We start from the raw sequence: 14,155 nt of genomic DNA, 5'->3' as shown, positions 1-14,155 counted from the left end.
ACCTTATTCAGAGTAAAAACCAAAGTCCTAAGCGCGACCCCCTTCAACTTTCCCCTCTCCTCTCCTCCCACCTCCCACTTACTTGCTCACTTCCTCCAGCCACATTGGCCTCCTGGCTGTTCCTTGAATATTTATCGATTGAATGAAATAACCCTTTTGACCTAGTTCTTTTGCTCCAAATTTACAGGTGAGGAAACTGAGGCTCAAAGAAAATACCCAAATCCCAGTTATGGAGCCAGGATGTTTATGGCCCTTACCCTGAGGAATAGGGTGTCTTCCTCTAATTCTAGCCTTACCCATTTTACAGATGGGAGGATGTGGCAGAGTAAGGATCTGAGCCAGCCCAGGACTGGGCCACCCAGTCCAGGGATGGGCCCTCTGCTGCCTGCTAGGTTCCAGGCTGTCTTCCCAGATGGAGCGGGGGAAACCTGCCAAATTCTCACTCCAACCTTCCGGCATTCGTTTACTCAGCGATTATTTATCAATGCCCGCTGGGGACATTGATGGCACTGGAAACAGAGTCACACTCCAGGCTTGAAACTTGGAAACCAAGGACTAATTGTACAATTTCAACCAGATATGATAACTGCAGCTGCTCTGGCTCCTCTCCAATCTGCTCTGGGGCCTTGGAAACCCTAAATCATACCCCGTCTCCTACCTCTACCTGCTGGAAAACCTGTTCCCAGCTGTCTGGAGCTGTTAGGAAAAACTTCCGACCCCTCACCTGGTCTACAAGGTGGTCCTGTCAGCTCTCTGCCTACCTGTCCAGCCACATCCCCCGCCACACCCCACACCCCCATTCAGCAACACTGGCCTTCTCTCTCTTCCCCAAACATTCTTACCTTCCAAACTCAGGGCCTTTGCACTGACTGTTCCCTGGTTTGGAATGCCCTGCCATCACATCCTCAAGGCTGGCCTCTTTTTATCATTTAGCTTTCTGTTTAAATGTCACCTCCTCTGAGAACTTCCCAGAGTACCTCCATGCCCTGTCATATCTGGCTCGTGGCCCTGTTTTATTTGTTTTAAATATAACTTTCTGAAATTGCCCAGTGTCTGGCCTATGCTCATTCAATCTTTGTGGAATGAGTGAGTGGACACAGTGTAAGATGTCAGGAGAAAGGTATTCCAGGCCTGTGGTGGCTTTGAGGAGGCAGCCACCCTACTGTGAAGGAGGCAGAAAGGATGGCAATAAAGTTGAGTTGTGAAAGACAAATTGGGAAATTTCAAAGTGGGTAAAGAGGAAAAGGGCATCTGGTGGAAGGAACAGCAGGAGCAAAGGCCTAGAGGTGAGGGAGAACCTGGCATGTCCTGATTCCTCTGCCCTCATCAGCCCTCGCTCACTCCACTCTGGCCTCACAGCCTTGTCACTGCTCCTCAAACATGCTTATTCCTGCCTTAGGGCCTCTGTGCTGGCCGTTTCTGCAATGCTTCTCATCTTGGCATTCTCTCCCTCCCTTCCTTTCTATGTTTACTCAAATGTCTTCCCTGACTGCATCTCCACCTAAAACAAGCCCTACCCTCTCCCTACCAAACGCTACCCCTCGCATAACTTGATTTTCGTTGCAAATTTGACTCTAGTATTTTCTTTCTGATTTGTCTTGACCAGGAAGATGTCAGCTCCCAGAGGATAGGGATCATCTGTCTTGTTTACTGCTGGGTCTCTGGCTCCTAGTACAGAAAAGATGCTCAATAAAGAGCGGCTGGATGAACAAATGGGTGAATAAACCTGGCATCATAGGCATGGCTAGGGTTTCTGGTGCTGATGAACCTGGAGTGGAGGGCAGACTCCAGATGTTGCAGATGGTGGGGATGGAGTTCAGACGTGACCCTGAGAACTGTGGGAGCCACTGATAGATTCTTAGCAGGGGAGAAACTGAAAGAGGATTGTTTTTCCAAAGATAAAGCTCTTTGCAAACCAAGTCTCCACCAGTAGGGGCCAAAGAAAGAAATGGGAGTAGATTTATCTGACACCAGAAGAACTAAATGTGTCAACAAAGTCAAAAAAACCTCCTTGAGTAGGATAAAAAAGCAGGTAGAAAAAATGATAGAGTTTGAAACTGTTGATATCAATTACTAAAAAAACAGAATGTGAAACTATCAAGTCTGTGGTAATGTATGGAGTAGTGTGATTGTAGTGTGCCTGGCATCCCGGCTGAGGAGGGTCAGGCTACCTGGGTTCAAATCCTGGCACTACCACACACTAACAGTGAGACCCAGAACTAGTTACTTCACTGCTCTCTGCCTCAGTTTCTTCATCTGTAAAAGGGGATGATAATAGCAGCACCTACCGTGTTTCCCTGAAAATAAGACCTAGCCAGCCATCAGCTCAAATGCGTCTTTTGGAGCAAAAATTGTTTTATAAAATAAGACTGGGTCTTATATTAATTTTTGCTCCAAAAGCCGCATTAGAGCTGATGGTCTGGCTAGGTCTTATTTTCGGGAAAACACGATACCTCAGAGGGTTGCTGAGAAGCTTAAATGAATTCTTATAAATCACAGAATTGGGGTGCTGTCATTGTTCACTCTCATTTTTATTGAGGATGTTTCTGCGATTTGGGAGGGGAATGGAGTTGGGGAGATGAACACAGGTGATTTCCACTTTAACTATAATGTGTTATGTCTTTTATTTTAATTATTATTTTGATTGAGGTACAGTTTACCTATGGTAAAGTACACAGATATTTTGGTGTGAGGCTCCGTGAATTTTTATATACGAGCAATACACCCGTGGCCATGACCTAGTCCACTCCCCAGCTACGTAAATTTTACTTGTGTCCTTTCTCAGGCAACCTTGTCCTGTGGATTCTACCATATCACCATAGATTAATTTTGCCTCTTCTTGAACTTCACACTGCATGGAATCATTTTACGATTTTCTTATGTCTGGATTTTTCATGTCTGGATTCTTTCAACATGTTTTGTTTTCTATTGAAATAAAATTCACATACCATATAAATCACTCTTTTTAAGTGTGCCATCTAGTGATTTTTAGTAATTCACAATGAACATGATGTTTTTGAGATTTGTCCATCATGTCGTGTGTATCATTAGCTTATTCCTTTTTATTTCTAGTGGTATCCTAGGGTGTGGATGGACCACAGTTTCTTTCTCCATTCCCTTGTTGATGGACATTTGGGTTGTTTGCAGTTTGGGGCTATTATGCATAAAGAATATTCATTGCTCGTTATTTTTTTGTGGGCAAAAAGTATTTCATGTACTGTCAGATCTATACCTAGGATTGCTTAATCAATAGGTGCGTGCCTATTTAACCCAATGGGTCTCATCTGGAGTGATTTTGTCCCTTTCTCCAGGAGGGACGTTAGCAATGTCTGGAGACATTTTTGGTTGTCACGACTGGGTGTGGGGTGGGTGCTACTGGCATCTATGCGGTGGAGACCAAGGATGCTGCTCAACGCCCTACAATGCATGGGACAGCCCCCACCACAGAGAATGATTGGCCCAAAAAATAGCAAGTGTGCTGAGGTTGAGCAACCTGGTTAACTGTATAACAAACTGCTGAATCATTTTCCAAAGTGACTTTTGCATTCTACGTGCCCACCAGAACTTCTCCAACCCCTGGTCTTTTTCTTTTTAGCCATCTGGGTGGGTGTGTTTTAAATCTTTTATATGTTAAAATTATTCTGAACTGAATCGAGCCAATATGAAAAAATGTTAATGTTTGTTAATCTTGTGTTGTTGGGTGGTGGGTGTACTTTAGGAGACTGATCTTTTCCTTTTCTGGATTTAAAATTTGTGGAGGGTTTTGTTTGTTTTTTCAATAGTAGAAGCTACCCCTGGCTGCACGGGTGGTAGGTGTGCTGGAGTGTCTTCCTGTTTTCCCAGACTTCTCAACTGGACTCAGTTGGCTTCAGTGGCCTCCTTCACAACTCATCTCAGATGATCTAATTATTCCAAGCTGTTTCCCACCTGCTTTCCTAGGGCCCCTCCTCTCTCCCCGGAGACTGTTTTTTCCCAGGCTTTGGTCTCTGTCTCTACCTTCAGAGAATGCTGGCCCAGTCTAAGGGAGGGTGATGGCCTGGGCTTGAATCCCTGGCAACAGGGATTGACCTAAAGCCTGGGATTAACACTCTTTGGATGTCAGGTCACCCACCTGACAATGGATATGCTAAAACACACCTCTTTGTGGGCTGGGAATTCAATCTGTAGATATATTTAGATTTCTCAGAATAAGGCTGAGCACCAGAGCAGGGGTCTAGGGTGAGGAGAGTGAGGCAATTGCTTCAGGCACAAAATTGAAGGGGGTGCCACAAAACTGAAGATACACAATGTTCTAATGCAATAATTTTTTAAAAAATCAAAATTAATGCAAAAAATCCAAATAAAGACAGGATCAGTAATCTTGATCTTGTCCTTCTGCCTCAGGCGTCAACATGGCTTGGCACCATGTAGCACTGTTACTGAGTCTTGTCTTTACTTAAATTTTTGATATTCTATCATAGATTTTAAATCAGTTTTGATTTTAAAATAGTGCATTCAAATATTATTTATCTTGATGACTTGAGGTTTTTTGTTTTGGCTGCCCCCTTAAATTCTGCATGCCTCACCCTCATCTTGGCCCTGCTGGGCACACAGAAGGTACATGTTATGGTATAATATATACAATATCTATTTTTTTAATTAAAGTTTATTGGGGTGACAATTGTTAGTAAAGTTACATAGCTTTCAGGTGTACAATTCTGTATTACATCATCTATAAATCCCATTGTGTGTTCACCACCCAGAGTCAGTTCTCCTTCCATCACCATATATTTTACAATATCTATCTTATAGTATGTAAGCCTCCCTCTGGATTGACTGATTTCTCTTCATTGGGCTTTTTGGCTGAAATTGTACCTCTAGTGCTTCAGCTTTGAATTCATTGTCTAGAATATGGACCCCAAGATAGCCTACACTAAATGAAATTGAAATGCTTGAACCTCCTTGGAAAACTGGTGGAAGGTTTAACGGCGTCAGGGACTTAGGGAGACGGGAATGCTGGAGCAGGCTTATTGTTCTGACCTGCTTACTTCCTCTCCTTGCATTGCCCCCCCCAAAAAAAAAATCCCCCAATCAAAACATAGCTGAGAAAAAACTGATTATACCAGGTGTAGGGAGGGACCGGGAGTAACTGGAACTTTCACAGGATGCTAGTGGGAGTGTGAAGTGGAACAACCGCTTAGGAAAACTGTCAGGATCTATTAAAGATACACACATGACTTGTGGTCCACCATTCCACTCCCACGTATTTACCTTGGAGAAGTGAACTTATGTTCACAAAAATACCTGTACAAGCTTTACTCGTAATGGCCAAACTTTGGAAACAACCAAATGTCCATCAATAAGTGAATGGAAAAATTATATTGCTTATATTGTGATAGAGCCAAACAGTGGAATACTATGCAGCAATGAAAAAGAATTAAGTATTGATATATGCAACAATATGGACAAATCTCAAAACATCCTGTTGAGCAAAAGAAGCCAGACACAAAAGACAATCTATTGCATGATTCCATTTATATGAAATTCAAGAACTGATAAAACCAGTGATAGAAATCCACATAGCGGTTGCCTGGCGGGGGCAGGGGGGTAACGAGTGTGTTTGACTTGAGGGGCACAACAGAACTTTCTGGGAAGAAGGAAATGTTCCTTATGTTCACTGGGCAACAGTCGCTCCGCTAACAGTCTGTTCCTTTTACTGTAAACTTTACCTCAGTAAAGTACTGGGGGAAAACATCTGGGTTTTGGCTTTTGTCCTGAACCTGCATGGCTACTAGTACAGCGGCTAACCCAGGACATGACTCTCATCAAACCAGCACCGTTGCTATGACCATTTCTCTCACTCCCACAGCCTGAGGAGCCCCTTCCCCCACTGCCGGCACAAAATCCTCTCCATACCTTCTAAGCTCCCAATCCTACTCAGAACCTTTTCAGAGCTTCCCCCTGGAGGATCGGGTGGCGGCGATTGATGCCACTACAAGAGCCCAGGGTAGAGGCCACCAGGGTGAAAAACTAGCCACGGTTCACCCATTCCAGCTTCGATTGCCAGTACTGAATATGGCGGCGCCCGCCCAGGGCAAACCCAGTCACGTGACAGGGCGCAGGCCGACGCTGGCCCAGCCCCCTCGGGCTCCTACTTTTAGATTGACCAATGAGCCCGAGGCAAGAGGCACGCCCTCTTTCCTCTGTCCACCAATAGCCTTCCGACGCCTCCCTCAGGACCCAATCACCGCTCCCGTCTCTCTTGACTGAAAAGCCAGCAGACCAGTGAGCACAGCCTCAGTCGGACTCAGGAGGCAGGAAGAGTCATAACTCGTGTCGGGGCGCGGGACCGGTAACCGGAGTCGGGCGGCTTTCTTCGCTGCACGCGGAGGCGAACGGGGAACCAGGTGAGCGGCAGGTCCGGGCTGTGGGCCTGCGGTGCGGGGACGTTGGACCTGCGAGTGAGCGGGCAAGCGGAGATGCCCGGGGTTGAGAGGAGGTAGAAGGGAGCGCGAGACAAGGGGTACGGGGCGGTTGGGGCGGGGGTGCGCGCGACTGCAGCCGTTGATCACCCGGGCGCATGCGCCAGGGGTGGGCCGGCTGTTGGCGCGCGGGTCGCGGAGCCCGTTTCCGGATGGGTTGTCATGGCGGCCCGCAGGGGACTTGGGGAGAGAGGCTGCTTGTTGGAGGAGACTTTGAGGCGACCCACGACTGTGCAGGGAGGGATTCGGAGGGCGACACCAGAGTCTGGGGCCGTGGTGGGAGAAGCCGGAGCTTGTAGACGTGACGGGCTTCTCCGAGCCCGAGGGCCTCCCCCGCCCCCACTAGGCTCTCTTCTTGCTCTGCGGTTAGCTGAGATTCGTGGTTCCAGGGATTTAGGGCAAAAAAAAAAAATGTCCCAGTGAGGAACAAACTGAAGTGGATATCCTTCCCGGGATTTGAGGGTGAAAGGGTACGCGTTGTCACTTACGGTGTCAGTTTCCACGTTCATCCGCTTCTGGGGCCTCGGCAGTCACTGTCACCCCTTCTGGGCGGGGCAAATCCCGCCAAATCCTCTCCTGATCAAATTTGTTTTGAGTTTTATATCCTGGCTAGGCACTTCCTAGAAAATTTTGTGCCTCAAATTCAGTATGCTCCTAAATCTGTCTCTCTGTCAAAATAAATCGACATCGTTTGACCTCCTTATTTCTTTGAAACACACCATCTCCTCCTGGTGAGCCAGGTTTGAAGCCCAGTGTAGCTGACTGGCTCTCTTATGCCCACGGAACACCCAGGGCATGGTCCCACCCTGTGTTCCACCTTCTTCCCCATTTAACATCTCTACCTTGGTTAATCTTTTTTCCCTTGGTGACTAGTTTTCCCTGCTGCTAGTCTCATTCCCCACTCCTACTCCGAGTAACTTGCTCTTGGGCAAATCAAGGGCAAAAACTGAGTCACTGAACTCTAAAACCTAATCAGAGACTCCCGTACGAGCATCCTGGACCTAACCAGCTCCTGCAGCTTTGTCTTCTGCCAGTGTCAACCCACTCCTATACTTCGTTCCCCAAAAGGGTCTGGTGCTTTTGGGACAGACCTTTTCTGGCTCCTGCTGTTCCCCCTGCTCCCTAGGAAATGACCTCTTCCTGTCTTTGCCAGTCTGAATCAGACAACCTCTTTCAAGAATCAGATGAGAATACATGATTACTTTATTCTCTAAATTCCACCTGAGGCCTTGATTCTGGTTCCATTTACTCAACCATTACTGCTGAGTGCTTACCTGGTGTATGCCAGGTCCTCCCTGTTCTAGGCTCTTGGCTGGGCAATGGGGCTGGCATGACTGGAGAGGTTCTTTTTTGGTCGGGACCAGCAGGAAATACTCTTCTGCAGCAACAGTCCTGAGGGAAGTGGGATTTGTGAGCATTCTGGGCAGCAGGAGCAGCAAGTGCAAAGGTGCTCAGGTGTGTTTGAGACGCAGCAGTAGACCAGTGAATGAGGGCGGTGGGAGAAGTGAGGTCTGACTGTAGAGGGGATCGGGTTGTGTAGGGTCTGGTAGGATGGTGAGGACTCTTGAATTTTATTCTGAGCACAGTGGGAGCCTGTGGAGGGTTTTGAGCAGGAGTCATTAGCTTCTGTGGGCTCCTTATGGCTGCTGTGAGGGGCGTGGCTCGAGGGTCCTGGGGATGGAAAACAGGGAGACCAATGAGGAGGCTTTTGGCATAATCCAGGCCGGACAGGATGGCATTGTCGATTGATGATGCCCATCAACTGACAATGGATAAACAAACTGGTACTGTATCTGTATACAATAGAACATTATTCAGCCATGAAAAGGAATGAAGTACTGATACACGTTACAATGTGGATGAATCTTGAAAATGTACTGAAAGAAGCCAGACACAAAGGAACACAGTATATAATTCCGTTTTATGAAATATCCAAAATAGGCATCTTCATAGAAAAGAAAGTAGATGAGTGTCAAGGGGGTTGGGCATATAGGATGGTAGCTACAGGGTACATGGTTTGTTTGCAGTGGTGAGACGTTCTAAACCTGACTGGTAATGATTGCATATATCTATGACTACCTAAAAACTCGTGAATTATACACTTTAAATAGTGAGCTGTGAAGCACGTGAATATCTCAATAAAGCTGTTCTGACTTAAGAAAGATGATGGTAGTTTGGGACCAGCAAGGTAGGTAGCAGGGGTGAGAAGTGGCTTCATCTTCCTGATGGGACTTATTGGGTGATTGGACAGGAAGGGAGAGAGAGACAGAGAGAGAGAGAGAGAGAGAACACAGAGCCATTGAGAATACGGAATTGCTTTTTCTGAGATGGGGAAGCAAGCCTGTGGGAAGAAATGGAGGATTTTGCTCTGGCATTTTGAGTGCAACTTCCAAAGGGAGATGTGGAAGAGGCGGCCCGTAACTGAGTCTGGAGTTGAGGGGAGTCTTTACTGTTAAGAGAGACAAGTTTGGGAGGCCTCAGCATGGAGGGGGTGAAAGCCTTAGGGCTGGATGAAGTCACGGAGAGAATGAGTGTCGGGAGGGCCAGAAACTGGGCCCAGGACCCACTGCACCCAGCTCAGGAAGAGCTTCTGCCCCCTAGACTGGAGGCTGGGGTGGGGCCGGGGTGACGAAAGACAGTATTGTCATGTTTGGATCCCTGTAGCACCGCTTGCACCCAGTAGGTCCTCTGTATGTATTGGGATAAATAAAGCCAGGAGATGAGCAGAGCTTTGTATTAATTCCGTTTACCATCTCGGCTTCGATTGTATTGGCTTGGGTCCATTGGGAGGCCTTGTTGTGAGCACACTTAATTATTCCCCAGTGCAGACCACAGAGAGTGGGAGGAGAAAGGTCTGGGCAGACGCTGCTCTCATAAACTCAGGTTGGGTGGAGTCCCTGGGGAGTGATGGGGAGTGATGGGGCTCCTTTAGACTAGGTGGTCTGAGGTGGTTCACTAGAACAGAGACCGGAATGCTGAGACCTAGGAGCAGCCCCTTCTGGCGGTGTCAGTGGACTGTAAAAGCTTGGGGTATGGGGTTTGATGAGTGAACAGCGAAGCAAGTCTAGGGATGATTTGAAAGGGGTGGTATGGAACGAAGTGTGCAGGGGCCAAGGAGGAGGGTTGGGAGGGCCATGGGGAGGAATTGGGCTATCGCTCTGAGAGCAAGTGAAGCCTTTGTTGGTTGAGGGTGTATGTGCGTACGTGGGTATGGCTGGCCGGGCGCAGGGAGAGCTGAGGGGTTTGGAGGAAGGTGGTGGAAATGTGGCCACACAGGCTGAAATCGGGGGACCTGCTGCTGGAGTCAGTGTGGGGTGAGGGAAAAGAGTGACCACTGAGCTGCATGGGCTGGGTGGCTTTCCGGGCGAATGCTAAGATCTGACCCCGGCACATTGCCCCCTTTGACCTGTCAACAGCCCATAGCTGCGTGTAGCCTTCTCTCTCGCTGCTGTGTTTTCCTGTTTGTGTCTCAGTTGCTCCTCTGGGCCCTTCCTCCCTCCTCTGTTCTCAGCATCATGGCGGAACAGGATGTCGAAAATGAGCTTCTGGATTACGAGGAAGATGAAGAGCCCCAGGCTCCTGCAGAGAGTACCCCAGCACCCCCTAAGAAAGATGTCAAGGGGTCCTACGTTTCCATCCACAGCTCTGGCTTCCGGGACTTTCTGCTGAAGCCCGAGCTCCTGAGGGCCATAGTGGACTGTGGCTTTGAGCATCCATCTGAGGGTATGCCTCCCCGGTCCTGTCTACCACGACCTTCCTCTGAGTGCGCTCCCCATGGTCCCCTCAGCCACCTAGTGAGGGGCCCACACAGGGAGCATCTGGTTTCCAATTGCTCACGTGCACTCTCTCTCCCTCAGTCCAGCATGAGTGTATTCCCCAGGCCATCCTGGGCATGGACGTCCTGTGCCAGGCCAAGTCTGGGATGGGCAAGACGGCAGTCTTCGTGCTGGCCACCCTGCAGCAGATTGAGCCCGTCAACGGACAGGTGGGTGGGTGCCCTCCGTCCCAGGCCTGAGCTTCCTGAGGCACCATGGCTCCTCCTGTTAAAAACTCCTGCTGCCAGATTCTTTTTGTGGGCTTTTAAAATAAAGTACAGTATTTAGTTGTAACAAAATTTTCCCCAAAATGATGAGCCAAGAGAAAAAACTGTAAAGTGCCCACAATTTTACCATCCAGAGACATGGCTGTTATTTCACTGTGTACTTTCTAAATTGTGGCTGTTTCTGGGTGGGGGTTATGCTGCACATGGCTTTGTTATTGATGTTGCTGACAGGCCATAGCTGTCTTCTCATATCCGGAACATTGTGCTCCACTCTCTTGGGGGATAATTGAACTGAACAATGGTATTCTGCTCTTACCATGCTGGGGAAACATCCTTGGGCTGTGTGGGGGTGCACAAGCCCTCGTTTCCGTAGAGTAGATGGTTAAGGATGGTGGTGGAGTGGGAGGTGTGGTTGCAGTGCGTGGTGGTGTGGGCTGGAAGGCCAGGCCAGGGCCGCTGGAGAGCAGACTCAGCACGGGCCCTCCTGCCGGCCAGGCCGGGCTGCACCACCCTCCAGTCCGCACTGGGTCCCAGTGTTGGGAGACAGGCCTCTGTAGCTCTGAGGATGCAGGGCATGAGGTGGGTGAAGGGCTGTGAGAGGCGTTTGGACTGGGCCTTCTCGTGGCCCAGGTGTGGGGAGCAGGTGGTGTGTACCCTTAGATGGGGGCCTGGTGGGTGTGGGCTGTCCTGGGAGAGAGCAGCAGTGTGGGCTCTGGCCAGGAAGAATTTAGGATACCGCTTTGAGTGAGTGTGTCCTGCCCACCCCATAGGTGACGGTCCTGGTCATGTGCCACACGCGGGAGCTGGCCTTTCAGATCAGCAAGGAGTATGAGCGTTTCTCCAAGTACATGCCCAGTGTCAAGGTGAGCCCCCTGGGCCGGGTCTGGTGCCATGTGGTCCTCTGCAGCTTGGCTGGCCTTGGCTCTGGCCCAACCAGCGTTTACCAAGCTTGGCTGCAGTGGCTGCCTTTGAGGTTTTTGGTGGTTTATGCTCCTTAAAAGCCTGGTGAATTATGCATGCCCCCCAGAGGCCTGTGCCAGTCCCAGCCCTGGGCTGCTTTTCAGTGGAGCTGTGCCCAGGGTCTCAGGCCTCCGAGGCAGGGCTGGCAGGGCTGCGGGCTTGGTAGCCATTGGCATGGAGTGCGGTGCAAGCTTCCAGCCCCTAGACAGGCAAAAGTGACTTCCTCTCCACCTGAATAGGTGTCTGTGTTCTTCGGGGGCCTCTCCATCAAGAAGGACGAAGAAGTGCTGAAGAAGAACTGTCCCCATGTGGTAGTGGGGACCCCAGGCCGGATCCTGGCTCTCGTGCGGAACAGGAGCCTCAACCTGAGGAACGTGAAGCATTTTGTGCTGGACGAGTGTGACAAGATGCTGGAGCAGCTGGGTGAGTGTCCTTGCCCGGTCGGTGGGAGTTGCCAGAGACCCACCCAGCTGCACCCTCCCCCCTCGCGGCCCCCTGGGCTTCAGAGCCAGGTGGGCCCTGACAGGGCAGGCTGAAGGTTGCCTCAAAGGGGGGTCACATGGGTGGTCGGCGCATGGGTCTCCTGTAAACAGTTTTAGGGGAAGTTCTTGTGTTGGCTGAGTATGACCTGCCACTTCTGAGCCCAAGCCGAGCAGGACCGTAGGGCCCAAATGAGCCACTGTCCAGCACACGTACACATCAGCCCTAGGCTTGCTGTGGCCTCACCACCTGCTGGGTTAGTTCTAGGCCCCTGCCTGCCCTCAGTGAGCCCCGACAGGGCTGGTGGGAGATGGGGCTTGTGTCCTGGGAGGCAGCTGCAGCTCTCACCCCAGCGGCTATCTCTGCCTCAGGCTACCCTCCCTGAAGCGTGGCTCGAGGCGCGCTGGCACGGCTGCTCCGCTCTGGCAGCGTGTAAGTGGATTGCAGCTCCTCCCGGGCCTGCACTCACCCCAAGTCCAGCCCCTCAGGCACCAGGCCATGGGGACTCGCCCCTCCCTCCACTCCTTGATGACACTGCCCTTATCATGGTGCCAGGTTGGGAGGGGCTGGGTCTGGTCTTGGGTTGGGGGTCGTGGTCTGCCACGTGTTCACGCCCACCTGTTTCTTGCCCTCCCCACCCAGACATGCGGCGGGACGTGCAGGAGATCTTCCGCCTGACACCCCACGAGAAGCAGTGCATGATGTTCAGTGCCACTCTGAGCAAGGAGATCCGCCCCGTCTGCAGGAAGTTCATGCAAGACGTGAGTAGGTCAAGGCAGTGGCCAAGACCTCAGTGCAGCAGCCTTGGCCCTTGGTCCTGGGGCCTGAGCTGTCACTGCTGCAGGACACCCACACTGCCCTCACGGCACAGTGCTGGGGGGCCGTGGAGCTCTCCCTTCTCTGTCTTGTGAGATTGGGAGCTGAGCTTGGTCCACACCTGAGCCAGACCACAGCTTAGATCCAGCTGTTGGGAGAGACATGTTTACTGGGTATAGCAGCCCCTCTGGGAAACACTAGATAGAGTTACTCCTGGAAAGTTCTGGGCAGGCGTGGTGCCCAGGAGTTAAGCCCTGCCTGCCCCTTGCCGCTCCCCTTCCCTCAGCCCATGGAAGTGTTTGTGGACGATGAGACCAAGCTCACGCTGCACGGTCTGCAGCAGTACTACGTCAAGCTCAAGGACAGCGAGAAGAACCGCAAGCTCTTTGATCTCCTGGATGTGCTGGAGTTTAACCAGGTGACATCGCTGTCGCCTGTCGTGGGGTTCTGGGCCTTCGGGAGGCCAGTGCGTGGGGCCTCTGGCCCTGACCGCTGCCTCCCTCTGGCAGGTGGTGATCTTTGTGAAGTCTGTGCAGCGGTGCATGGCCCTGGCCCAGCTGCTTGTGGAGCAGAACTTCCCAGCCATCGCCATCCATAGGGGCATGGCCCAGGAGGAGCGGTGAGTGCACGCCACCCTGAAGGCTCGAGGCAGGCCCCTCCGAGGGAGCGCCGCCCAGGAACCCTGTACCTGATGGCCGCCTCTTGTTCCTCCTGACCCAGCCTGTCACGCTATCAGCAGTTCAAGGACTTCCAGCGGCGGATCCTGGTGGCCACCAATCTGTTTGGCCGAGGGATGGACATTGAACGAGTCAACATCGTTTTCAACTATGACATGCCTGAGGACTCAGATACCTACCTCCACCGGGTGAGTGGCCCCCCTCGAGGTGTCACCTCCCTGACGGCCCCCTCCTGGGGTGGGGACGTGGCCCAGCTTGTCCTTAGATTCCCCAGGTTGTGTCTCTGTGGCTTGACCCATGTTCCTGTCTCTGCAGGTGGCCCGTGCGGGTCGCTTTGGCACCAAGGGCCTGGCTATCACTTTTGTGTCTGATGAGAATGATGCCAAAATCCTCAATGACGTTCAGGACAGGTTTGAAGTGAATGTGGCAGAGCTTCCTGAGGAAATTGACATCTCCACATACAGTGAGTAGCTCGGGCAGGCGTGGGGGTGGGAGGGGCTTTCCTCTCCTCCCACTAACGTGTGTGTCTTAACAGTTGAGCAGAGCCGGTAACCACGCGCCTGACGGCCTGAGCGACCATGGCTTCCCACGTGCTGCTTCAAGTCCTCTTTCTAGGCGACAGTGGGCCTTTCTTTTTACTGTTTGAAAGCTGTAGATTTGTGTAAGAATAAATTTTTATTATGGAAGCCTGGCTCCCACCCATCTGTTCTTAATTGTTC

At 50.9% G+C, this 14,155-nt stretch overlaps 1 protein-coding gene across 1 annotated transcript; it reads left to right on the top strand.

Annotated features, from left to right (window-relative positions):
- Positions 1-6,227: 6,227 nt before the first annotated feature.
- DDX39A (DExD-box helicase 39A) lies at positions 6,228-14,122 on the top strand. The gene is made up of 11 exons (XM_019746142.2): positions 6,228-6,386; positions 9,973-10,184; positions 10,319-10,446; positions 11,274-11,366; positions 11,703-11,886; positions 12,586-12,704; positions 13,046-13,177; positions 13,269-13,378; positions 13,480-13,624; positions 13,752-13,899; positions 13,972-14,122. The coding sequence occupies exons 2-11, from the start codon at positions 9,977-9,979 to the stop codon at positions 13,986-13,988; spliced, it is 1,284 nt and encodes a 427-aa protein (XP_019601701.1). The 5' UTR covers positions 6,228-6,386; positions 9,973-9,976; the 3' UTR covers positions 13,989-14,122.
- Positions 14,123-14,155: the final 33 nt, after the last annotated feature.

This window comes from Rhinolophus sinicus, chromosome 15 (genome assembly GCF_057876585.1).
Source record: "Rhinolophus sinicus isolate RSI-liver-muscle chromosome 15, RSI-T2T, whole genome shotgun sequence".
In the NCBI taxonomy this organism is placed as follows: Eukaryota; Metazoa; Chordata; class Mammalia; order Chiroptera; family Rhinolophidae; genus Rhinolophus; species Rhinolophus sinicus.
This window is presented reverse-complemented; position numbering and strand designations above follow the sequence as displayed.

Bases quoted from the DNA above. Each gene is read 5' to 3' on its own strand.
- DDX39A (XM_019746142.2), top strand. From the start codon at position 9,977: ATGGCGGAACAGGATGTCGAAAATGAGCTTCTGGATTACGAGGAAGAT. The intron at 12,705-13,045 runs GTGAGTAGGTCA...CCCTTCCCTCAG, and splicing joins GCAGGAAGTTCATGCAAGAC to CCCATGGAAGTGTTTGTGGA. The intron at 13,625-13,751 runs GTGAGTGGCCCC...CTGTCTCTGCAG, and splicing joins CAGATACCTACCTCCACCGG to GTGGCCCGTGCGGGTCGCTT.